The sequence below is a fragment of the Leopardus geoffroyi genome, chromosome D4 (assembly GCF_018350155.1).
Source record: "Leopardus geoffroyi isolate Oge1 chromosome D4, O.geoffroyi_Oge1_pat1.0, whole genome shotgun sequence".
Taxonomy (NCBI): domain Eukaryota; kingdom Metazoa; phylum Chordata; class Mammalia; order Carnivora; family Felidae; genus Leopardus; species Leopardus geoffroyi.
The window spans coordinates 76,792,533-76,819,786 of record NC_059342.1 but is presented as its reverse complement, the minus strand read 5'-3'; the positions used below and the strand labels follow the sequence as shown (position 1 = coordinate 76,819,786).

The 27,254-nt window shown below is 43.1% G+C and overlaps 1 protein-coding gene across 4 annotated transcripts in view; it reads left to right on the top strand.

The window, feature by feature from the left end:
• ASTN2 (astrotactin 2) overlaps positions 1-27,254 on the top strand; it is an 879,885-nt gene that overhangs the window by 329,376 nt on the left and 523,255 nt on the right. For all 4 annotated transcript variants that reach the window (XM_045469026.1, XM_045469024.1, XM_045469025.1 and 1 more), the window contains one exon: positions 25,204-25,350. In XM_045469026.1, coding sequence (XP_045324982.1) covers positions 25,204-25,350 — 147 coding nt within the window. The remainder of the gene's footprint in view (positions 1-25,203; positions 25,351-27,254) is intronic.

The following is a 27,254-nucleotide window of genomic DNA, read 5'->3' as shown; positions in this document are numbered from 1 at the left end:
CTTACAGCAACAAAAACTTGTTCTTCCCTAGTTTTGGAGGCCACGAGTCTGAACGCAAGGTGTTGGCCAAATGCATTTCTTCTGGAAGCTCTGACCGAGAATCTGTTCCATGCCTCAGTCCCATCTTCTGGTGGCTGCTGGCCGCCTTGTGGCCACATCACTCCAATCTCTGCCTCTGTCTTCACGTGGCCTTCCCCTCTTAAGGTCTCATGTCTCCCTTTGTCTTTCTCTTTTAAGGATCTGAGTCATTGGATCTAGGGCCTATCCTAAATCCAGGATGATCTCATCTTGAGATCCTGAACTTAAATACATCTGCAAAGACCCTTTTCCCAAATAAGATTGCATTGCGAGATGGACAGATCTTTTGGGGGCTACAGCTCAACCACTTGCAAGCAGGAAGCAGAGAAAAGGTTCATAGATGTTAGAAATCAGCCAGGTGGGGTTCTCTGTCAATGACAGGGGGCTCTTTGGAGTGTGGAGCTTGGATTCTTGCCGGGTGATGCTTTTCTGTAGACCTCAGTTTCCCCATTTGAAACAGCAGGGCTCAACTGAGATGATATTTAACATCTTTTCAATGTTGATATTTCTGGGGCCTTGGGACTCAGGCAAAGACTCTTTTGCCCAGTAGATCCCAAAATAGCAATCTGGACAGGAGCCGGACCACAGCAGCTTGGAGGAAACACCGGCCGTCCCAGTGGCCCTGGCTGGACCGTGATAACAGCTCTCTAACACTGCTGTTAATCTTTAATTGGTATTTGATTTGATTTAACATGATCTTCTGCTTGTAAAACACCTTGAGATGTTTCTGCGTTGTGAGCGCATCCTGGAGACGCCAGTTTATTGTATTAACAAGTCTCGGCCTGAACATAAAGGGAGATAATTAGAAACAGCAAAGTCCCTTGACACGCTCAGGGCAGCCAAAAAGCTCTCGGGAAAACAATCCTCTCGGCTGCTTTCATGTATCCTAAAGAGAAAGCTGTTGGAGCAGCCCCAGTGGATAGAAGAGCTTGTTAGGGTCACTTGGCACACTGTTTATAGCTCTCAGCTAACATTGCCTTTATCTAGCTTTTGTGGCCCTGTGGCTCGTAACACCCCTAGTAAGTTTTGCTACAACTCCTAGCTGTACAACCTAGGAGCCCACTGGAATTTGTTTGTAACATCTTTTGGCATGTAGAGTATGCTTTCTCATAACAACAAACATAGGCAAGGGCAAAGTTCCTAGGCTGGCTCAGAAAAGTTGACTTACCTCCTAATGGATCAGCAGTATCACAACACTATCAAGGTGCCCAGGTGAGCCCCTACATGGTTCCTTAACCTGAAGAAGTGTACCTTAAAGGTGACAAGGTTATAAACTGTAGTTGTTTCTAAGAATAGTACTACTTAGCACTTTACAATGTGATATATTTGAATTGGGATTATACCTGACAATATCAAGTGTATAACAGAGATCTGCGTAAACTAATGTAGTTGTGTTCTAAGGCTATTCTGTAAAAATTGTACTTACTCTAGAGTGCCCTTGAAGTAAGAGAATGGAACAGAGCGTGTTAGCTTCTGATGCTGCACCGAGCATTCTGTGTAATCTCTACTCTGCTGTGCCTGAGTTATGGCAATAGTGAAAGTCATGGTTTGGAGTCATGGCTAGCCCCTCAAAAGGCTTTCTGGATCCATAGTCTTCCTGCCTCTTGATAGGATTATGAATAAGGATTATGTTTCCAGTCTTATATACAAGCCCAATTAACCTGTTACAAATAAGAAATATGAATAGTATTGCATTCACTACACATAAATATCCTTTATGAAGTTAATTTTAAAGAAATACATCTTCTGTATTTCTGTGGTGTGCTAGAAGAGCCAGGTGACATGCATGTACGTGTGCATGCCTGCATGTGCACACACACACACACCCCTTCACCATTGCTCAGAAAGCATCAGCATCCATGGGCACCCAAGGGCATGGCTTGGAACTTGAACAGAGATGCCGCTGAATGTATAGCTTATCTCTATGTGGTTTTAAAACAACCTTTCTCTGATTCTCCATCTGCAGGAACAATGGTTAATAATTCTAGAGGGAAAAAAAAGTTTAAAAATCAGATTTCTGGGCAGTACCTCCTGGGATTCTCGTTCTTATGTAGAGCCCAGAGCACTGTATTTTTAATAAGCTCCATAAAGGATTATGAGCCAGGGAACAAGCAAAGGTATGTGTGCTCAATAAGATGGAAGTGCTGTTGAAAGAGAGCTCTCTTTTATTGTATTTTATTTTATTTTTAAGTAGGCTTCATGCCCAGCCCGGAGCTGAACATGGAGCTCAGCACGGGGCTTGAACTCACAACTCTGAGATCAAGACCTGAGCTAAGATCAAGAGCTGGACACTCAACCGACCGAGCCGCCCAGGCGCCCCAAGAGAACTCCCTTTTAGGTGCTACGTGTAGTTGAGTGGTTTAAGCGTGGCTATCTAGTGAGAGTGGCAGCCTTGTTCTTATCCAAGAAGAGAAGTCACTCTCATGGTGACTGGATCAGGCAATGGACAGGGAGGATGACACCTTGATCAATCCATGGGCATGGAGATGTGGACAGGCTGGGCCACTCAGGCGCCTCACCACAGGGCCAACCGTGCTGGAGTTGGCCGCAAATGGATTCAGGCTTCTTGCTGTGCAGAGTTCAGTGTGCTGCACGAGAGAGGGCTCATCCTTGGAACCCAAACCCGGCTTAAGGTCCTGGCTCCACCACTTATCAACTGCATGGCCTTGGACAAGTGACACAGAGTATCTGGGCCCCTTGTCTTGGTCTGTGGAAATACTGATAGTGCAGTAATGAGGTTTAGGAAAATAACGTGGGTGAAGAAACTCTTGTACTGAGTGGCACACAGTACGTTCCCAAATGTCTCCTCCCCTCCTCTCTTCCTTCCTCCTTCTCTCCTTACACAGGGACGAGAAAATCTTCTGAGGACTGAATTAGGGGCCTCTTGTCCCTCTTCATTCTCCCACTGAAAGTTCAAGGATGACAGTATTTATTTCCTTGTTCAGAGAATGTAAACAAGCCACAGCCTGGACCGGCATTAATAATTTATACAACAAATCACATAATGTGCATTTGGAATCCACGATTTACAGCCTCCCACTAACTTCAGGATTTACCCACTTGACTCCCTCCCGTGTGTCAAGGGCTCAAGCTGGACACTTAAGATGCATTTAAATTATCTGTGTGCGAAGACACCACCTAGAAACAGAAAGGCAACCTCTCCCTGATGAGCCTATGTAAATGTTTGGAATAATAAAACTAAACTACACATCAGCAAAGCTGATGGGGGTGGGTAGGAGGATATGTTTCCATTAAAAAAAGAAGAAGAGATTGAACGGGAATTGGGCTGAATTTGAGTAAGCAAGAATGAATGCTTAGTAAAGGGAGGATGTAGTGAAGGAAAGAAGCATGTGTGAAAATGGGCTGTTCTGATCCCATACTGCCACACACTCAGGTTCTCTGTGGACTCCAGTCGGCTGCATGGTGAGCTACAGTGACCCTGGGTTTTGATGACCTTTTTTTCTTCTTTCTTTTTCTCTTTTCTTTTCCTTTTTTTTTTTTTGCATAGCACACATACTTTTTTTTTTGAAAAAATTTAAACATTTATTCATTTTTGAGAGACAGTGTGTGAGTGGAGGAGAAGCAGAGAGAGAGGCAGACACAATCCGAAGCAGGCTTCAGGCTCTGAGCTATCAACACAGACCCAGATGCAGGGCTTGAACTCATGGACCCTGAGATCATGACCTGAGCCAAAGTCGGATGCTCAACTGACTGAGTCACCTAGGAGCCACTCACAAAGTTTTTTTTGTTTTTTTTGTTTTTTTTTTTTTTTTAACAAATGGCTTGGCATCCTGAACCTCAGTTCTTCCCTTTAAAAATGGATCTGTTGCTAATGTAGCTTTTCCTACATGGCTGACATGTGCAGTCTTGTTTCTTATTTATTTGTATGCCCTTAGTACTTACTACAAAGCATGGCAGGGACAGTCAGAAACAATGTCCCCTCCCCTGTATCATGAGGCATTTTTAACTTGTGTCTACCAGATAACAATTTTGAGCATGGAGGGCATGTGAATTAATTTGATCTTTGGCAAATATCCTCAGAGTACAAATATACAGATGAGGACATCAAGGCCAAGAGAGATTATGACAGTTGCCTCAAATCATGCAGCTAGTAAACAGCAGGCTGAAGTTTAAATCTGGGCCTTCTTGTTCCACAGGCCCTGGTCTCCTCATACAAGTTCAACGGGAGAGTAGACAGAATTTATATTGCATCATTGATTGTTTTGGTCTCTGACCTTGATGCAACTTGAATAATTTAATATGCTTGTAGCAAATGTTTGCACAGCACATTGTGAAATAAGTGAAAACAATTGTAGAAATTATACTGATTTCTAGTTAACAGAGATTTTTGTAATCCCCAGAAGTGACCAGAAATGGAATGGGTTGCATTGGGAGTTGTGAGATCCCTGTTCCAGGACGTGTGTAAGTGAAGGCTGGATACTACTAAGGATAATCAAGAGTAAAATGGGTGAGGGCATACACTAGAAAATAAAGGAAAAGAAGAGCAATAATAATGCATACTAAGGGTTCGATGCCCTCTTGGAGGAAAGGCAAGCTGGTGCAGCCATTGTGCAAAACAGTATGGAAGTTCCTCGAAAAAGTTTAAAATAGAACTACCATATCCAGTAATTCCACTACTGGGCATTTACCCAGGTACAAAAACACAAATTCCAAAAGATACATGCATTCCTATGTTTATTGCAGCATTATCTACAATAGCCAAATTATGGAAGCCACCCAAATGTCCATTGATAGATGAATGGATAAAGATGTGGGGACACACACACACACACAATATGGAATATTACTCGGCCATAAAAAGAATGAGGTCTTCCCATTTGCCACATCATGGATGGATCTAGTGGGTATAATACAAAGTGAAATCAGTCTGTCAGAGAAAGACAGATATAGGATTTTACTTATATGTGGAATTTAAACAATGAACAAAGAAAAAGAGAGACAAACAAGAAACCAGACTCTTAGATATAGAGAACAAACTGATGGCTCCCAGAGGGGAGGTGGGTGGGGGGATGGGTGAAATAGGGTAAGAGTACACTTATGATGAGCACTGAGGAGTGTGTAGAATTTTTGAATCACTATATTGTACACTTGAATTTTGGGATCATTATATTGTACAATATAGTATACGCTATACAATATAGTGTATACTATATTGTTCACAGAATTGTACATTAATTATACTGGAATGAAAAGAAATATAATATATTTTTATAAGATACACAGAAGCTGTTGTTAAGCAAAAGAAACAATAATGCCTATCATTCATTGAGTGCTTACAAAGTATTGGGCTCTGTGCAAAGCACTCGCAAACATAGTATGTATACGTTATCTCCATTTTCAAGGCAGGAGAATGAAGGTCAGAATGATAAAGTAAGTTGCCTGATATGGATCATCAGTGGGTGGTCCCAGCAGGATACACACCCAGGTCTGTCTGACTCCAGAGTCTACAGTTTTCACAAATATTTTTGATTACTCTGAACTCTGAAGAGAAACTGTCAGACTATTGGACCCATTGAGGCAACTAGATCAACCCATTGGTATGCTCGCAAGCTGGCTCACTGAAGAATAGAATAATGTAAAAAGCCTTATTTGTAGCACTTGCCAATTTCCAAGGTATAAATTCTTCTTCCATGTCTAATTTTAAGTCATTAGGTTTCACAACTACTGTGCAACATCTTTGAGTATTTAATACTTAGCTCTTAGGAGCCAAATTGTGCCAGTTCCAGCCCACCATTGCCCCAGTCCCAGCAGCAAGTCAGGGTGTATCTCTTAGGAATTACTGTCTTGTGTTTCTGTGCCTGGCACAGTTTGGCCCATGTGTAGACTATAGAAACTCAGTACGTATTTGTTGACTAAGGAATAAAAAAAACACGTGAATGATAAGTGAATAATCAAGACTGGAGAGGAAGGTGGGAAATACATCTTCAGCCCTAAAATAAGATGGACACAACATCTTTTTACGGTGCACCTATCTGAACTTCTTTATGGCAATGAGGTGATCTGTTGACGTAGAGTTTGAGTGTAGATGTTCAAACACTACTGATGCCCTCCTGTTCCCACTTCCCAGAAGAGCTGATCTTCCATGAACCAGCAACTCCCCTCCAAATGCACTGCACTGGATGACTTTTCTCTGTCCCCAGTGTTGTCACCACATGTCACCCCTTGATCCTCACTGCCACTCTGGTAGTGACACATTCTCCCCCAGCAGCCAGCTGAGCATCATACCACATTAACTTCATCATGCTGTCTTTTTTCTCAGTGGCCTTTGATGGCTCCCTCACATGTCCCTGCCCACCTCCTCAGCGTCCTCTCATGTGACTCATCATTTTTTCCCCACTGTATCCCACCCTGGATCATACATCCTTCCTTCCTACTATCGGGACTGGGCTTCACTGTCCCTTTCTAAAAGAAGTCCCGATGCTGTGCTCTCTTGTCCTACACTATCCTTCTCCATCCTAGCATGAATCAGAGTACAAAATGACATATTCACATCTGTAAATTCCCACCCCTTATAGATTGAAAAATTCATGAGAGTGGAGGCCACATCTGTTTCTGTCTGGCTCCCTTTACCTAGCAGTGTCGGGGAATTGGCTGTGTTGTGTTGCAAGACCTCCTCCCGTGGGTCAGAAGGCTGTCCCCTGGAAAGCAGTGTGGGAAAGAGTTTTCAAGGCTGCACTCTGGGGTCAGCCTCTTCGGTTCACATTTTATTAGCCCTGTGATGTCAGGTAGCCAGTGCATTCATACGGACTTGATTTTCTCCTCTGTAAAATGGGTGTAGTAGCAGTAGCTCCATCACATGGTATCATAAGGATTGGAGAATTCGATATACAGCACTTAGTGTAGGACTCGGCAGAGTTAAGCATTTAACCACGGTAGTTATTCTAATATTTTTATTTTGAGTCCAAGTGATGCCTCAGCTCAAACTCACACTTAACTCCTTCTCTTCACCAAGGAGGTAATGACTGTATTTTCTCTTCTCGGAAAGAGAGATCCCATGGAGCCTGCTCCTTCTCCCTGGAATAAAGTGACTGGTTGGCCTCTCTGTCCACTCATTCATTCACCTATTTATTTATTAACCAAATATTAATTTAGCTGCTACTCAGTAACAGGTTCAGTGCTAGAGGAACTAAGGTAGGGTCCACACCCCTGAGGAGGGTGTAGTCACAGGGGAGGGGGAGGGCAGTCTACATTCTTCTGTCCCTGCTTATAGGATTTCACTAAAAAAAACTTAGCAAGGAGCCAGTTGGGAGATTGGTCTGCAGAAAAGCAATAACCTTTGATATGCCCTGTTCTTTGTAGTTTGAAATACAAGGGAAAGGAGAGAAGGTGGAGAGAGTACCCATCTCCCACATTAGACTTTGAGTAGGACTGAGGCGTCATGATGCCCATTTTATCATTTGAGGAACCTGTGTGATACAACAACAAAAAGAAATGACCATCCTAGGCCGTGTCGCCAGAAAGTTGGTGAATCTGGGAATTTGAATTCTGCTGCCTCTTGCAATGGTATTTTCTGTTCTTTGAGCCGCTGACTCCTAGAAAACCAAGGAGGAAGCAACACTGCTAATGCTGGTCCTGGTTGACGACTGAAATGGAAGAAGAAATTCATAGTTATGATTCCCAGGGCTGCTGTTACCTCTGCTCTAAGCATGCCTACATCCTAATCTCAATTCTTCTATACTTACGCACATATTCACGTCCTCACATATATACATAGGTTTCTATTAAATTTAGTAGGGCTTCTAGTTTAGCTCTTTAGGCTGTTCAGGTGTGGGCATTTCATAAATAAATATGCACTAATGTTGTTACTATTATTGCCGTCCCATAAATTTAACAGCACAAGCAGGAAGCTCCAGGTGTGTATAGCACCTGAATTACGGTTACTTAGGGAACCTCTGCTGGCGTGTCCCTGTCATCTCTACCTGAGTGATGCCTCTGTACAGCTCCTTCTGCAGGAATAATCTGTGTCCTTCCATCCTAGCACAAGGAGCCAAGTGCCCCTGGGGGTGGGGTGGGGAGCGTTTTTACAAATATACAACGATGTGTAACTTGGATGTATCATCGCTGGCCAGCCCGTAGTCTAGGAGGAACCATGACGATTCACTGGGCCTCCGCTGATAATATTAACAGGTATAGCAGACAACAGTCACGGGGCTCTCAGCATATGCCAAGCAGTGTGCTGAGGGCTTGAAATACATAAAGAGCCATCAGGAAGTTAAGTAACTTTCCCAGCGAAATTAGCTAACAATTACTGAGCCTTTCTTATATTGGCCACTGTGCTGGTAACCTGTTGCTTAGGTCAAGTGATCGTATGAAGTAGGTATTTTAATGATTCTTGCTTTGTAAATGGGAATGCTGGGATTTAGGAAGATCAGATCACTGGTACCAGCATCTTCCGGTAGGAATGGGCAGCACTGGTGCTTGATCCCAGCTCTGTGGGACCCTAAGGGCTGTGTTCCTAACTCTTCCTTTTCATGACCTGCAGCACTTCACACTGTCAAGAAATTACCGAGCTAGGTTTCAAGCTTATTTTCTCTGATCGCAGAGCTCAGAAGCCTTCCATGTCGCCCACTTCCCTTCTGGGATGATGCGTGAACCTAGGGTCTCCCGGAGAGAAATGCCTCTGTAGAGATGAAAGGGACTTCCTTTGCTGGGAGGCCAGCCCTGATTTTGAGTCACTCTCAGCGTCTCCTTCCTCTCAGCCCTCACCAGGTCTTGGAGTCTTCAGAAAAACAACCTAGCCCTTTTACTGGGTACAATGTCATTATGTCTCCTCTGGACCGTCTCGCCTCCCTGACTATAGTCCCTTCAGGTTGCCCCGGGTATGACACATCAGGTGCACAGGGAAGCTTTTTGTTTTTATTTATTATTCTATTAATTTTTTAAGGAAGTGCCAGTGTGGAGTCCATTGTAGGACTTGAACTCACGACTCTGATATTGAGACCTGAGCTAATATCAAGAGTTGGATGCTTAACTGACTGAGCCACCCACAGGGAACCTTTCTAAATGAAAGGGGGTCTCTTCTAAACTTGAAAGTCCCTGAGTCTCCTTCTGGGGATGAGGGCTTTTCAGCCTTTCTCATTTATTCATTTAAGTAGGTCCTGGTGTTAGTTCTTTATGGCTCCATAACAAATGACCCCCAAATCTTCAGGTTTAAACAACAAACATACGTTACCTATTTATTATCTCAACAAACATTTATTGATTGACATGTTGCCTCAACTGACATTTATTCTGTGGGTCAGGGGCTCAGGTACCATGTAACTATTCCTCAAGCTTAGGGTTTCTCACAAGACTACAGTGAAGTCATAAACCTAGGCTATGGTTCCCTCTCAAGGCTTGACTTGGGGGAAGGGTCTGCTTCCCAGCTACCTCATGTGATGGTTGGCAGGATTCATTCCCACAAGGGCTGTGAACCAGAGGCCACTCTCACTTCTTTGTCTTGTGGGCCTCTCTCTCTGGCAGCTGACAACATGGCTGGCACCTGGCTTCACCAGAGCAAGAAAGTGAGAAAGGGGCAAAGAGAGTGTGAGCAAGATGGGAGTCACAACCTCTTGTACCTAGTCATGGAAGTGACATCCCACACTTTTGTTGTATTCCGTTTGGCAGAAGCAAGTCAGTAGGGGAAGGGATCACACGAGAGTGTGATTACCAGGAAGCCAGGACCATTGGGAGCCATTTTAGAAGCTGTCTACCTCAGTCCCCCACCCTCTTTCCTTTTCTTCAAACCAGATGTTTCTCTCATTTCAGGTGACTCATGCTTTTTCATGTCTGTAGACTTAAAGAATGGTTGATTGCCAAGCTTCAGGTTCTCACATTCTGTGCAGAATGTTCTTCGGCCTCCTGGTGGAAGCATCCTCTGATTTTGTTAATTATTTTTTAATGTTTGTTTATTTTTGAGACAGAAGGAGAGAGACAGAGCACGAGCATGGGAGGGGCAGAGAGAGAGGGAGACACAGAATGGGAAGCATGCCCCAGGCCCTGAGCTGTCAGCACAGAGCCCAATGTGGGGCTCAAACCCACGAACCATGAGGTCATGACCTGAGCTGAAATCAGACAGTTAACCCTCTGAGCCACCCAGGCACACCCCCTCTCTGATTTTCTTATAGATGGTCTTTGAAGAATAAGATTTCTGCCTTTAACCCAGGCGCCTCTCCTTGTTTTCCACCCCAGAGGTACACTTGTAGATCATATCCTTTGTCACAAGGTCTTTGGATCCCCCTCCTTGAGACTATGAAGTCCCTGCTGTATCCTCAGCACCCAACACAATGTCTGGTGCTCAGCAGATACCCAACACATCTCTGCTGACAAGGTGAATGAATGAGGATGTGTTCGGTGTTTGCACGGTGCCAGGACGGCTGGCCCAAAAGGCCATGAAGTATCGTCTAGGATGAAGCCCGCTTCCTTTGTAAGCTCCTCCCTCCCCCGCTCCCTGGCCTCCTCTGTTAACATTGTACTTACTCTATGTGCCTGTTACCTCTGCCACTCTAGTTGATGCACCGTGTCCTGTTCACCCATCTCCTGGACCACACACCCGTTTTTCTACTCAACTCTCTCATTACAAGCCTCAGCTCTCAGGAACAGTTCTCGGATACCCAAACCCGGATTAGGGGTCCCCTCTTCTGCACTGGCCTCTGTTGTCATGGTAGTCTGCTTGCGTTACATTCTCTGTTTGGAGCCTGCTACCCCACTGCACATTGAGACCCTTGGAGGCTCTGATCTCTGTATCCCCAGCTTAGAGCGCAGAGCTCAGTGCAGAATGGGCCTTCGAGAAAAGTGGACTAGATGATTTCCTCCTCTTACAGACAGGGAGATAGACATCCAGGGAGGGGAGGGATTTTGCTGAAGGTGGCATGGTGTATAAATAGCAGAGTGATGTTCAGGTTTGGTCTCTTGTGCCCCAGGACAGAGCACTTTGCACAGGCCCCAGGCACTTCCTTGTTGCTCAAGGACAAGACAGTATGTGAGTCTGGCATGCCCCTTGGGCTAAGACCACTATTGTTCTTCTGTAGGTGGAATATTTCAGCCAGCAAACTTGAAAGGTTTAGACCCAGAATGTCAGCCTGAAATGGGTAGAGGCCTCTGTGTGGAAATATGCTTGGGCAGAAATGCTGCACAGGAACATTCTTTCCCCTCTCATTTTTTCCCTCTTTTATACTCCTTTATATTCTCTTCTCAAAGGTCTAAAGGCAAAGCTGTTTATCTCCAAATGGCTGTTTCAACACAATGCAAATGTGCTTTTGCTGAAATGTTAGTGGTCTGAAGAGAAGGCAATGGATTGGAAAACCAGGGGAAAATGCCCTTCTATTTAAAGAGCTGGAGACAGGTGTGTTTATCCTAATAAAGTCCCCAGGTGCTTAGCAGCCAAACTCATCCACCCAAAAAAGGGCAGAATCCTCTGTGCCCTGCAGGGACCCAGTTCATTCCTTTGTAAGAATGATGGTTAGGGTGCTAAGAAGACCCTTGGTCTTAAGATGTGCTTCTTGGGCCAAAGCTTCCTCTCGTTCCTTAGACCTTCGGGAGACCCTGATGGTAAATAAGCCCCTGGGTGATGCAAGAGGAATGCAGATGTTGCTGGGGTCACGCAGACCTGGGTAGAATCCCAGCTCTGCCTCCGATGGTTTGTGCAACTTGGAACAAGTGTGTCATCTCCCTGAGCTTCATTTTCCTCATTTATAAAATGGAGATCATGGTGCTTAACCCAAAGGGTTGTTTTAAGGTCTGGGTAAAACAAAGCAAGTCAAGCGCCTAGACCAGGGCCTTGGTTCTCAAAGTTGCACTTGTGGAGTATTTATTTTTTTTTTACTTTTTTTCTATGTTTGGATGTCCTCTGTGACATGCCCTTCAAGAGGTCGGTCTGCCTGAGTCTCCTTTGCATCAAGGCTAAATGTCCTGTGTCCTTTAACTAGTGCCCTCTCCTGACATAATCTCTAGTCTAACCCTCATTATCTTCTCAGAGCATGGACAACTTGTCTATGTTCTGTTTAGAGAATCATGCATCCTGAGTTACATTACCAGCTCTGCAGCTTACGAGGTGAGTGACCTTGAGCAAACCACTTCTCTTCCCTGAGCTTCACTTCCCTGATCCATAAAATGGGAAGCCAGTGATTGCTGTGAGGAGCAAACTGAACAGTGGATCCAAAGAGTCCAGTAGAGGCTTGGCATATATTAGGTGCTCTACATATGTTTAAACCTTCTCTTACCAAAAACTCACTCTCCTTCCAGCTACGTGCTCTTTCTTCCTCTTCTGAACCATCGTAAATTTATGCAGATATTTTCTGGGATACAAAGGCTGAGGTGTACATTTGCTGGTCTCACATCTGATGATGGTCACGATCATGGATGCTATTCATTGGGTACCTACTGTGCAATGTATTTTTCTATTTAATCTTTCTAACAATGCTGTGGAGTAGATGTGATTCACATTTTATGTGTGAGGATGATAAGACTTGCCTAAGGCCAACCAGAAAATAACAGAGTGGGGATTTGAACCCAAGTTTCTCCAATTCTAAAGCCCATGTTCTTCACATTTACCTAATCTACTATGCTTTAGACTTTTTGCACCAGTCTCTCAAGATTGTTTTGTGGGAATATTTGGGTATGGTTCATTTTGATTGTATGTTAACATTGACCAGAGTATCCTGGTTGAGCCCATCTGACATACGGTCATTTGTGGGACACTGTGGCCAGTGTCACATGTACAGAGAGTGCCAGAGGCACTGTATTTGTTGCAAGAGATACTGGTTAAGGTAGGAACCAATGATGACTATCCCAAATGGTGAACTGAGAAACCTTGTTGTGGGAGCTGGAACCAATGGGATCTAGGTCGGGCTCTGGACATTATGACTCTAGACAGCACTCTCTCCTGTCCTCCTTTTAACCTTTAGCATAATGGATTCAACTCATGGATCTAAAGGCACTCCTCCAGCTCTCTCTTCTAGCTCCATGATTATTTCCTGAATGTGGGAGTCACAAGATAGAGTATAAGTTTGAGCAAAAGAAGTATGGGAGCCTGTTTTCCAACTTCAAACACAAAGGTCTGCCTGAGAGAGGAGGAATGGAAACAAGACTATGGAATGTTGAGGACAGGAATATGTCTAGCTGGTTTTGGCTCTAGGAGTAGATTTTTATTTCTCATTGACATAGTTTTCATACAGAAGGTCAACAGTGAAGGAAGACTTCGTGATACATTGTTAAGGCTTTGGGGTCTAGATCTGGATTAGAATCCTGGCTTTGCTTCTCAATAGCCTTCTAGCCTTGGGCTAGACTCAAGTTTCCTTATTTGAAAAATGCACTAAAGAAAATTGATGATTGATCAAATAAAGTAATATCTAAAATATTTAGCACAACATGTCGTAGTAACTGCTCTAAAAATAAAAGAACATCACCATCATCACCATCATCACCATCACCATCACCATCATCATCATCATCATCATCATCATCATCACCATCACCAATGAAATTGGTTTTCTTTTTACCTAACAAGCTTTCAGTGTAGGTGATGTTCAAACACAGGTTGGATGACCATAGGACAGGACATTGTAGGGAACTACTTGTATGGTGTAATTTGTTAGGGTCAAAGCTCTTTTTAAGTTCTCTGTAAATCCGAGATTCTGTGACTCATATTAGAACAGGTGATACTTGTGACAGGAGTCCAGAGAGGTATGGAGTTTCTGTGAGTTAGGGAAGACTTCCAGGAGATGGGGGTTCTCGGGCCTTAAAAAGTAGGTCTGCCTTTTGCTGCACTTGGCTGGCGTAGTAAGAAGAGCATGGAACTCTTGATCTCAAAGTTGTGAGTTTGAGCTACACGTTGGGCATAGAGATTACTTTAAAGCAAATAAAAAGATTTTCCAAAAAGTAGATCTGCCTTAGACATGTTGATAAAAGCAGGAAGAGCAACACATGGCTGTAGGGAATGCATGTGGCCTGTCACAAGGAAAGGTACAAAGAGAAGTGCAGTGGAGGGTTTGGACAAAGCCTCGTTTCCCATTATTTCTCAAGTGTAGTCCGAGAATCCGGACAGAGATGTGAGGAGGAAGGAGCACAGAGATTTGATGGAACCCCCTTCCTTTAGAGGTCGTGTGATATGATGGAAGAAACCTTGAATTAGGAGGTCAATAGGTTGGTTTATATTCTCTCTCTGCCCTTACTAATTCTCAGCTTTTAGGGAAGTGCATTAACCTCTCAGAGTTTCCATTTCCTCTAGTATCAGAAAGTGGCAGCATTGCCTAGAATTTACAGTAGACCTATGGAGTGGAGAAGATTCTGTAGGTAAAGGACAACACAGCTGACCTAATAAATATTAAATATACAATAAACATAGTTTCTGTCCTCCTACTTTCACAAGCCTTGGACAAACATCCAGTGGCATCTTCTTAGAAAACTGGGTGTTGACTTCTTTGGCAAGCTCCAAGAAAAAGCAGCTAAAAATGTGCCTTCCGTGGAAATGGGAGACGATTGGTCCCGATCTTCCTTGGTAGCCATGGAAACATGTGGCTGCTCTTTGCTCTGTCCCTCTGCCCCCAACACTTGGTCCCCAGCTCTTCTCTGCCAGTCTCCCCGTTCCATGAGGGGTGTGGGCTGCATGTGGTGGTGCTGCTAAACAGCCCACAGTCTAGGAAGGTGAACACAGAGGTCAAGCACCAGTGTTTAAAAAATAGCATTTTTATTTTGTGAGTCAGTACCAGCTGATGATCACCTGTGGCTCTGAAAACCAAGCTCCACCTTTCCTTCCTTCATTCCCATTTATTTGTGAACCTTTCTAGAACTTTAGCTCTTTGAACTGTCACCACGATTTCTCTCTGCACACTGCAGTTTCACGGACTGAGTACAGTATCTCTTTCCCCCCTCCCTAATGCATTCCGTCAGGCTGCTACCAGTTGAATAGTCTCTAACCTTTCAAACTGGCCCTTGTACCTGCCTCTTTTCCTTCTTTGCACGTAGTTTTCTGTGACTCTGAAGTTCTGTTTTCTGTAAACAAGTTTTTTTTTCCCTCCAGTTGAGATACAATTGACATCCGTCACTGTGCAAAAGTTTAAGGTGCGTGGTGCATATTGGTTTGACTTACATATTTTGTGAAATGATTACGCTAATAAATAGAGTCAGCATCCATCATCTCAAATAAGTACAGTGAAAAGAAAAAGCAAGAAGAAAAAAAATCATTTTCATTGTGACGAGAACCCTTAGGATTTCCTCTCTTCGGTAACTTTCCTATATGCCATACAGCAGTGTTAGCTATAGTCGCCATGCTATTTATCACACCCCTAGTACTTATCTATCTTATAACTGCAAGTTTGTGCATTTTGACCCCATTCCTCCTATTCCCCCATCTCCCCACCCTCTGCCTCTGGTGACCACATAGATGATGTCTTCTCCATGAGTTTATTTCCTTTTTGCTCCTTTTTGGATTCCACATATAAATAAGATCATACAGCATTAGTCTTTCTCTGATTTATTTCACTCAGCATTATGCCTTCAAGACTCATCTATATTGTCACTAATGGCAGGATTTTCTCATTTTTTATGGCTGAATTATATTTCATCATATATATATGTATACATATATGTATATATATGCATATATATGTGTGTGTGTATATATATATATATATATATATATATATATATATGCATACATACATCTGCTGATCAACAGTTAGCTTGTTTCCGTGTCTCAGCTGTAATAAATAATGCTTCTGTCGACATGGGGTGCAGATATCTTTTTGGGTTACTGTAAAACTCCATTCTTTTTCCTTTTTTTTCTTTAAATTTTTAAATTTTTATTTATTTTGAGAGAGAGTGTGAGCGAGGGAAGGGGAGGGAGGGAGGGAGGGAGAGAGAGAGAGAGAGAGAGAGAGAATATCAAGCTGGCCCCACATGAGATTGTGACCTGAGCTGAAACAGAGTCGGATGCTTACCCAGCTGAGCCACCCAGGCGCCCCTCCATTCTTTTTTCTTAATGTTTATTTATTTATTTATTTATTTTTTATTTTTTTTTTTCAACGTTTTTTTATTTATTTTTGGGACAGAGAGAGACAGAGCATGAACGGGGGAGGGGCAGAGAGAGAGGGAGACACAGACTCGGAAACAGGCTCCAGGCTCTGAGCCATCAGCCCAGAGCCTGACGCGGGGCTCGAACTCACGGACCGCGAGATCGTGACCTGGCTGAAGTCGGACGCTTAACCGACTGCGCCACCCAGGCGCCCCAATGTTTATTTATTTTTGAAAAAGAGAGAGAGAGAGACAGAGCATGAGTGGGGAGGGGCAGAGAGAGAGAGGGACACACAGAATATGAAGCAGGCTCCAGGCTCTGAGCTGTCAGCTCAGAGCCCCCTGCGGGGCTCAAACCCATGAACCATGAGATCATGACCTGAGCCAAAGTCAGATGCCTTGCCGACTGAGCTACCCAGGTGCCCCTAAAACTATTTTCTTTTAATGGCTTAGGAGCCAAAAGCATATAGACATTGGAGTCAGACAAGACTGACCAGGAATTTTTTCTCTATCACTTCCTAATGGTTAAGTCTTGGTTTTCCCATCTTTAGATAGAGGTGGTAATCTCTGCCTTGCAAGGCTGTTGAGAAGTCTATAGGCAAATGTAAATAGAATCTTTAATATAGTGCCTGGCATAGGGCAACAGTTAATTATTGGGAACTGCTGATATAATTAATGGCAACTTCTGTATACATTTTTAAAGTAGCTCATTTTTCCTACTTTGTTTCATAGAATAATGGCTCTGTAATATATTATTACTTTTGGGGAACATCAGGTTAAATTCTGCTAAAGAGAATTCAGTGCAGGCCTTTCCAGAGATTTTAATACCAGATATATAATTTTTTAATGTTTATTATTTTTGAGAGAGAGAGGCAGAGAGCAAGCTGACTGAGCCACCCAGGTGCCCTAATACCAGATATATAAATATACATAACTCTAGTACTTTAGGAGGTGAATATAGAATGCAACATGTCCCAGAATTTCTTGAAAATGGAAATTTTGTTTTCAAGATACATTTTGTTTGGTGAGAAATAACAGCTGTGGCTCGTTGGGACATTTAGATGCACTTGTGTAGTCAGTAGGTCCATAGATGAGAGCAGGGATTCTCATCCTGCCTTCACACCTCGCCAATGAGACCTGGGTATAGTGTTGTGAAAAGGTACTAGGCTGTGGGTCAGGAGATGTGGCTTCCAGGCCCAGTTATTCCTCTCATGTCTAAGCTTGAGTTCACCATTAAGTGTTGGACTCCGCACTTGTATACTGGAGATAATACCAATGCTGATTACATGGAATTTTGTTGAAAAGTGAATGGGATAGTTGGGAATAATTTGTGAATTCATAAAAAGTGAAAAAACATGGCACCATCTGTGTGATCTTTGTCACCAACACGATTGTTACCATCTCCACCGTCATCCCCTTAAAGTTACATTCATACCAAGGCCAGCCATCTGCAGCTGCCATTGAGAAATCCTATGAGCCAGTTGTCTCTATACCCATTCTGTGTCTGCCACCAGTGGCTTTATCTTCAACAGGGTGCCACAATCCAAGCTTTACTCAGCCAAATGTGTTCCCCAGTGGCCTCACAATAGCACACTGCACTAACTGAGGCCATGAAGTATTTTCTGGAGGTCAGAAAGGAAGAGAAAGAGCCATCTATCCTGCCCCTGTCACCATCTGCTCTCCTTATAAAGTCCCGTGTGGTGATGTGGAGAGGTTCCCTTGAAGACCTGTGGTCATCATCAGGTGGGATGATGAGACCGCTCTGTGTCAACCCATCGTCACCACAGGGCTCTAGGAAAAGCTGAGGTCTGTAAGCAGCTTGACAGTTAGGGTTGAGTATTCACTGTTCATACCATATCTGGCATGTTGATAGAGAAGTTATAGAGGGTAATGGTTAAGAACTCGGACTCCGAGGTCAAATGGTTTTTCGTTTCAGCCCTATAAACTTTGAGCTACATGGCCCTTGGTAAGTGGTGCCCTTTGCTTCCTCATGTGCAAAATATGGATGATGATAGACAGCACCTCATGAAGTTTCTATGAAGTCTAAGTTAGATACTATTTGAGAATGTTTAGTTAATTGTTGGGTGCATAAATGTTTTCATAAATATTTGTGATGATGATGATGATGATGATGATGGCGGCTGTGGTGGTGATGGTGGTGATGGTGATATTCTCTGCTAGGGAAGTCATTGTAAAGAAGAAAATCTATACAAAGTATAATAATAATAAGACTCAAAATAGGATTTTAGATAAATAAAATAATGCTAGCATTACTTGATTTGGAGGAAGGAAGGCTCACGACAAGCCAGCTGCCACCATTAACTAACTAACTAGCTCCTCCTGAAGAGGACGTATTAAGCGCATCATTTTTCCCTGGGCAGCAGAAGCTGGCTACAAGCTGGCTTGTAGAGTCAGAGTCCAGGGCTGTTGAGTACATCTGTCTGAGAGGAGAATTGCTGCTTTGGAGATGTTGAAGTTGCTGTCTCTGGAAATATGAATAGGCTGGATGAACGCTGGCACAGATCCTACAAAGGAAAACCCTATGAAAGATGGGAGATTGGGAAAACTACAAATGGTTTCAAGGATGCCGTGTATTTGAGAGTGCCATGGTCAAAGAGCCAGAGAACATAAGAAACTAGTTCACCGCAAAGATAGAGAGAAGGAGATGAGGAGAGAATTAACCCCAGGTGAGCAAAGTGGGGGTGAATGGGAGGAGTAGAATGCCCCATATTGACACATCATACTAAAGTATTATGTATACACTCCAGCCACGAGTAAGGCTGAGGATAGGGGGCCACCTTATGTAGAATTCTCAGAAAGTCACACTTATAAATATTCTTTCCTCCTGCCTCCATTGTGACTCTTGTACTTGTCAGACAGTGTGTCCCAATTTTCATTTCCAGAAACACACAAAGAAGCACAGAGGTGCTGGAGCTCAGGTGCAGCAGGAATCCCAAGAGGCATTCATTGAAGTTAGTGGGGAACACCAGCCATCTGCAGGGGCCACCCTGATATGCGCGAGGTTTAGCAGCCTATCAAGGGCTTTTCGTATGATCTCTAGCTGGAAGGTGGTGGGGGGGGGGGGGCAGGGGGACCAATCATTGCCAAAGAGAATGAATGCATACATTTGACTAGAAAGGAACCAGTAACAGTAGTCCAGTACTGACATCTCTTGGTAGAATGGAGAATGATAGTTAGGCGTTCAATCATTCATTCATTCATTCACTCATTCAGTAAATAGACGTTTATTGAACACCTAATATATATTCAGACACACTTACAGACGCTGGAAATAATAGGAGGGCACAAAAGATGAGGTCTGGCACATAGTAGATGCACATTAAATAACTACTTATTGAATGAACAGCTTCTCAGATAAAGACATTGAGGCTTAGAGCAGTTAGGTGACTTGTGCATGAAGGCCAGCAGCTAAGTATAAAAGCCAGAATTCCAGTGTAAGCCAAAGAGCCATATATCCTGCTGAGATCTGTAGGCAGTGGGAATTTGAAGACTTGAGATGAAAGGAAAGATAAAGTACATGTGTTTAATGTTACAATTGTGATCTCACATTTAATCTAAACAGCTTTTCCACCAGTTATGGGTTATGATTGCCATTTCATAGATTAGAACACTGAGGCTCTGGGAGTGTAGGTAACTTGCCACAAGTTAGATAGCTATTAAATGGAAGAGTCTGGATTTAAATCTCCAAAACCCAGCCTCTTCATCCTATTCTAAGTGGCTTTTCTATCAATTGGCCTCCTCCGCCCTAATGTCCTGGGATCTTCAAGTCCCTGTCCCTCACCCCAACCCCATATGCCATTTAAAGGAAGAAATGATTTCTCAGCTTGGGACCTAGTTTTTTGTCCCCCAGAGATATCGGGAGGAAGGATTCAATGGAAGTATAGCAGCTTTAAGTTTTCTGCACACAGTGGTCTGATGGGGTTAGATCTATTTTCTTCATTGTAAAATGTGATTGATTCAATTCCAAATTTAACTTAAATTTGATTTTCTTCTCTCAACCTGGCATCTCCAAACCGAGAATCAATCAAACCCCAAATTATAGGCAGCGTGTGGATCAACAATGCCGAGTTATTTCCGGTCGAATTTCTCAAGCAATGCATTTTATGCCATTCTCTGCTGCCATGAGAGGAGTTGAGTGGTAAGAGGGAGGGGAAACGAAAGGGAAATTAGATTATTAACTTTCTCCAGTTCCAACAATCAATACACCCTGGTGTAATTCTATTCCTACAGCACAGTGCTCTCTCTTGCAAGTGATGGGGAGGGGACTGCGAGCTGGAATGTGAAACAAGAATACCCGTGACCCTGGACATTTGGCGATGCTCCTGTTATGATCTGGAGCTATCAGTTATTGATCTGAAGCTGTCATTTATTGATTTTTTTTCCAGTTGCATGGAGTTCTGTCTTGTCCTCATATTAGCTCTGAAAGAAGAGCACTCCTCCATTTTTCAGATGGAAATATTTTGTCCTTTTAGGGTTAGACCCACTGGCAAGTGTCACATGGAGAGTTAGTGGTGAAGCCAGGATTTGAACACAAGCAGGTCTAGCTTTAGAGGTCATGCTCTTTCTGCAACTACATGATGCCTTGGTGGGACCTTTATTCTGTGGTGAAGTGGAAGGTGGCATGATATGGGGGAAAGGTTGGAAAGTGCTGGTTCTAATCTTGCCTCTGCCATGTATAAGTTGAGTGACCTTAGAAAGTCATTTGGTTGTTCTGTCCCTCTGTCTATGTGTAAAATGGGGATGATAGTAGCAGCTTGTTATAAGGATTAAATGAGGTGAATTTGCTTCACCAAAATGTAAGCTTCAAGGACATTGGTTGCCTTGTGTTCATTGTCATTCCCTCTTTGCCTAGAACAATATGGAGAAGGAGGTGATGCTTGGTAAAAACTGGTTGGATGGGTGAATGGTCGGATAGATGTGAGTGCTAGGCGTAGTGCCTGAATCATAGTAAACACTCTGTAAAGGGAGTTTCTCCTCCCTGTCTCGGCTTCCTGTGATGCAATACAGAGCCTGGATGAGAAGGATGTGGTTTTTATGGGAAAGATAGTTTCTACCTTGCCACTGTCTGCAGCTCTTACTCAGAGCTAAATGCTAATGATCAGCTTGTTGGGCCAGGAACTCTTAAGAAGTCACCTCTGTTTGAGTTCCACTGTGAAGTTTCTGCCAGATTCAGTTGCCATGGAAACTCCCCAAGCCCCATGGGCAGCTCCACAGGCATCTGGCCCAAGTGCAGACTTGACCTGTGTGCTTTCTTCTTCCTGGACTTCAGAGGCAGCTGTAGCGATTCAGGCATTCGCTGAATAAATGGCTTCCCCAGGACACTGTTCATTCACATTCTCCCCTCCACTCCCTCCCTCTTCTTAGGACTCTCCCCCACTATATCCACCGTTTCTGTCTTTGGTTTCTAAAGAATAATTCAGTTCATAATATGTTCTGTCAATGTGTTGGACAAAGAAGTAAATGAGTACTGGTTTCTGCCATCAATGATTAGATAAATACTGATACCTGGCTTGGAAATGATCATTTGCGAGGGCCTACCATGTGCCAAAAACTGTGGTAGGCATTTAACATGTGCTGTCTCATTAGGTCTCACAACACTCTCGAAGGATGTGTCGTCTCCTTCCTATTTTCCAGATGATAAAACTGAGAGGCAATAAGCTAACAATATACCTTCACTCCCCTCCCCACTGACTCCTAAAGATTGTGGATTACTGTGAAGGTTTAAAAGACCTAGGGGAAGCAGTTAGCCCGGTGTGAGTCCAGAGAGATAGTACAGGCAATCCCACACCTGCCCATAAGTCCTCATCTTCCAACCGGAAATCAGCCCAGCGAGGGCTGGGCAGCATTTCTGGTAGTTGGTTAATTAGCAAAAGGAAAGTCTTGGTCATCTCCATTTCTGCTGCCATATGGAGGCAAGTCTGGGAGGTGCCTTCTCAGAGACCCACAGGATGCTGTTGTCCATCCAGGGCATCTGCTTCCCCAATGCCAGGAACATGTACCTTCCTTATCTCACTCTCCGGTTCCCCTTCCCAAGAATGTGTTCATGCTGGACTCATCCTTACATGTTCGTCCCCTGAGAACAGACTCTACACAATCTAGAGTGGAAACTCAGTGCTGCTGCTAAGCGTTCTTTGCGGGGGAAGGAGGGGAGGTTGTTAAATATCTAGACTTGGGGTAACATGTTGACTTTTTAAGGAAAGATTTACACAAAGCACTGACTCCTAGTCCATACCCTTTCTAGTACAAAACTTGGATGCTAGCAAGCTTATGTTATTTAGGTACTAAACTGTATAGTTCAGAGTTTGAAACAGCTTTTTGTGGCTCCCAGGAAGAGAGACAATTTGTTCCTTTTCTTCCAGTGGTCATTTTAGGCTTAGGGACTTCCCATCCACCTGACACCAGAAGCAGCTTTTTAAATCTTACTTGCCATTCCATCTAACATATATCCAACAAATACAGCAAATAGATGAATAGTCTCTACCAAAAGTTATGCCTTGTACTAGGACTAGCAATAAAGATAAAGATGCTGTTCTTAAATCAAAGAACTTATAGGTTCCAGGAAGTAAGTTTAGCATGAGAGATGTAAAGATGGTGAAGATGGGGTGCCTTCCTTCAAGAAGCTCACTGTTTATTAAGAAAAAATTAGATAGACATACAAAAAAATCCAAAAGCTGTCCATAAGGGCTCTTATTCCATTAGGATCCACCAGTCTAGCAATACAGCTGGCTTATGGTTGGCCTGCTTTTCGACTGGTCAGCACCTTATCTGCTTACTAACATGTTACTATCATCCCTGGAAGTTGGGATGCATTCGCTGAGATTCTACCACATCCCAGACACTGTGCTAGGCATTGGGATCAAAGGATGGTAGGCAAAGGATATGGCACCTGAGCTTACCATCCAGTTACTAGAATCTAATGTTGGAGTGAGATATTTTGAGAAACACAACAAACGTAGGCTGTTTGTTTGCCTAGAGGGAGAGGAATTTACATTTGTGATTAATCTCAATGAGTGATGAAGGATAAGGTAACAAGTGGGGTTCTATGCAAAAGATATAACATCTGTCAGGGCGCCTGTGTGGCTCAGTCGGTTAAGTGTCCGACTTGGGCACAGGTCATGATCTCATGGTTTGTGGGTTCAATACCCATGTGAGGCTCTGTGCTTACAGCTCGGAGCCTGGAGCCTGCTTCGGATTCCATGTTTCCCTCTCTCTCTGCCCCTCCCCCACTTGCACTCTGTGTGTGTGTGTGTGTGTGTGTGTGTGTGTGTGTGTGTGTGTGTCTCAAAAATAAATATTTAAAAAAATTTTAAAAAGAAATAACACCTATGATATTAGCGTGATGAAGTGTTGACTGTGGTGGCACTGCAGTTATGCAGCCCTGCCCATACCTCTGTCAGGTAGGGTTGGGCAACAGGAGGTGTGAGTGCAGAGACCCACCATGAAAGGCCTCAAATGCCAGGCTAATGAGAATGGAAGGCATCCTGTGCCCAGAGGTGTAAAACAGTCTCAAGGGGTTCCAGCAGGGAATGAGATGGGAAGATGTGCCCAAACCTCCCTCATTTCATAAGCAGAGAACAGAAGAGATGTGGGGAAACAGGTGAAAATGATAAGGACATAGAATAAAGGGGCACCTGGGTGGCTCAGTTGGTTAAGCTCGGACTCTTGATTTTGCCTCAAGTCATGATCCCGTGGTTTGTGAGATCAAGCCCTACATCGAGATCCATGCTGACAGTGCAGAGCCTGCTTGGGATTCTCTCTCTCCCTCCCTCTCTGTGCTTCCCCCCCCATCTTAAAATAAATAAACTTTTAAAAAAAGAATAAATAGAACTGCATGGATGTGCAGATGCTGTAAAGGAAGAAGACAAGCATGAAGGATGTCTAAGTTTCTTGCCAGTTTAAATGGTGGTATTTTCAATAAGTTGGGGAGCTCAGGAGGAGGAGAAGGAAGAACAGGAGGAGGAGAATAAGAAGGATCAGGAAGAGGAGGGAGCTTTAAGGAGAAGATAATGTGTTCACTTTTGAACACATTTATGTCATGCCCCTGGGACTACTGTAGGGAGATGTCTAGGAGACTTGGGAATAAAAGTTTGCTCAAAAGAGCCTAGTGGGTGATAGAAATTTGGGACCCATTGTTCTAAAAATGTTATTAAAACCTTTAAAGTAGTTGTCAATAGCAAGACCTAAAGAATGAGACACAGTGGGGGCTTAGGACACAGACAACAGAATTGCTCTGCTGGCCCAGTGCTCTGCTGGCCATGCAAATCCAATCTACTCATTCTATTGCATCTATTAAATTGTCTTTAATTTTCTCAGGCAAATCTCCCCTTCACATCTTGCACCCTCTCTGCTAGCTCCTTAACACAACTTGCCTTGGAGTCTAATTAGCTGGGGATAAGCCCCCTAGCCTGTAAGCTCCCGGAGAGCAAAAACTCTTGTCGCGTTGCTCTGTATGTATCTCCATAGTAGGTGCTCAGTAAATGCCTGCAACACTAATGTGAACTGAAGAGCTTCTAACAGTCTGTGAGACCCTGTTAGATGATAGACATTGTGTCTACACTATGCCACATAATCATCACAACAACCTGTGAGCTGTTTCTTACTACTCTCATCAGACGTGTAAGAAAACTGAGGTTCAGAGAATGAAACAGGTCACACAGCCACTGAGGGCTAAAGCCCAGATTTGAACCCACGGTTGGCAGACTGTAAAGCCCATGTTCATTCCACTGGGCTCTGCGAATTCAGCACTTCTCACTTCTTCCTACTTGCTCCTAAAGCTAATAGAGAGTTTAATATTTTTTAATAATTACCCAAAACGACCAGCCTAATTGAGAGGGGAGGAGAGGGAAAACCACAGTTTTCAGGAAGCTCGTTTCTTTCATCTGTACCAAAGGGGATGATAAGCCCATTTTGCAGAGAGTTAAGTTGAGACCCAACAAAGGACACTGAGATGTCACTGCAAGCACAGATGTTGGAAAATATGGTTTCTTTTTCCAGATTCCTATTTGGAAAATAACAGGATTCCCAAATTCCATGGTATCCCTATTTTCTCACCTTCTGGATTTATGTATCTTTGTGTTGTATTTTTGTTATTAGGTTTGCTGAAAAGCCCAGTGAATAAGACGGCCTTGACATTGATTGCTGTGAGCTCCTGCATCCTGGCCATGGTGTGTGGCAGTCAGATGTCCTGTCCACTGACCGTGAAAGTGACTCTGCATGTGCCTGAGCACTTCATTGCAGATGGTAAGAACCAAGCATAAAAGATGCCCCATTACCTGCTCATCACCTTGCACCCTTGTCTGGTCAAATGTCCTCCATGCATAGCCCAACTTCACAATCAGATTACCAAAATAAACAAACAAACAAACAAAAAAACATTCCAAAGACCTTGGAAGAAGCCCTTATGATTTAGAATCCTGGATTATTTGAATGGAACTACAGACTGCTTTTTTTTTTTTTTTTTTTTTTTTTTTTTTGCCATGGGCAAGGATAAGATTTGTTAAATTAAGGAAGAATTCAAATGTGAGTGCAGGGAGACTGAGCTACTTCAGAGAACCTCCTGCTTCTTATTATGCTTGCGAATCCTATTCCTAACTAAAAATATCCCCTCCCCAAATACTATTTGCTAATTAAAAAATACGACCGAGAAGATCATATGAGCTTCGTTGGAATTTCCTGAATGTCCTGGAGAATACTCTTATCTCATTCTGTGTAGATGTACTTTACAAGTATGTTATATCCTACCGTTTACTCTTCACATAATTAATTTGAATTAATGAGACACTGTAGTCTTTGTAATCATTTGCAAAAAAAGCATGGCCCAAGAAACTGATTAAGGTTCTTGATAGCTATTGTTAAAGTGTCCTCCAGAAAGATGTTCCAGTTTACATGCTCCAGTAGGATGTGATGGCACCTATTTCCTCAATTGCTTGTCCAAGTGCTTGGCATTACTATTTTTAAGTGTATGAAGGTTATCATAAATATAATAAACAAGATATATTAAGTATGCAGCTTAAATTTTTACGTAAGAGTCCATCCAGATCGAACCATAATACATTCCCAGCTTCCTTATGTTCACTCCCAGTTAATGCCTTCCCAGAGGTAACCACCCTTCTGACTTCCAACACCATATTAGCCCTATTATTTAAAAAAAATATTTTTGCAATTGGATCTGTATTGAATATTTTTGAGATCCTTACTCAATAGTTGTCAGCCTTATCTCAATATAATTCAATTTTATCTTTACCTTTTAAGTTCATGTTCAGATCTAGCACCAATCCCTTCCATATGTTTTGTCCAAAGTGGAATGATTACCTCCTTTCTCTGAAACACTCAGACTTCTATTAATGCATCCTGTGATGGCTCCCACTTCACCATGTAAACTAGCCTCTACTTGTTTTTCACCTGAACTACAACGAAGTTCAGTATTTCTTATTTTATATACATGCAGTTGGCTTCCGGTCCTAAACATAACATTTTTGATTCAATTCTATCAAATCATATGTGTATATATGACAGGTGCAACTTTGAGTGTAAGATAACAAAAGGATAGCAGAGGGAAGCAGAAGGAAGCAAATGTACAGAAGCATCTAGGTCATATAGGTTCATGGAGATTGGGATGGGAAGAATTGCCAGAACCTGGATGGAGATGAAAGACTAAGAGTAATAAACAATGAGTTTGGAAAAACCAATAGGACAAATTTTGGCCACCATTTAAGGCATGTGATCTTAACTTTTAGTGTTACCAGTCCCTACACTTTAACTGTAGAACGATAGGCCTTAGCAACATTCGAGTTTTGAATATTTATTTTCATGCTTGTAGACATTGAGCTCCTAAGGAGTCTAAGTAACCTTCTCAAGGTCATGGTAAATAGTTTAGAGGCTAAGAGCAGAGGCTGTAGAATAATACAAACATGAATTCAAATAGTTGTTCTGTTATCTGCCATTTCTATAGCGAAGTGAATGACTTACCTCTCAGAGCCTCAGTCTGCATCTATAAAATGGTATGATAATAATACCTATCTCATTGGATTATTGTGAAGCCTACAATTCCACATTTATCGGATTTTCAGAGAACATGTAGTTGTGAAATTGCAAAATCAAGGGATCACCCAAGAAAACTCGAAAAGTGTTGTGATGGCTTGGAA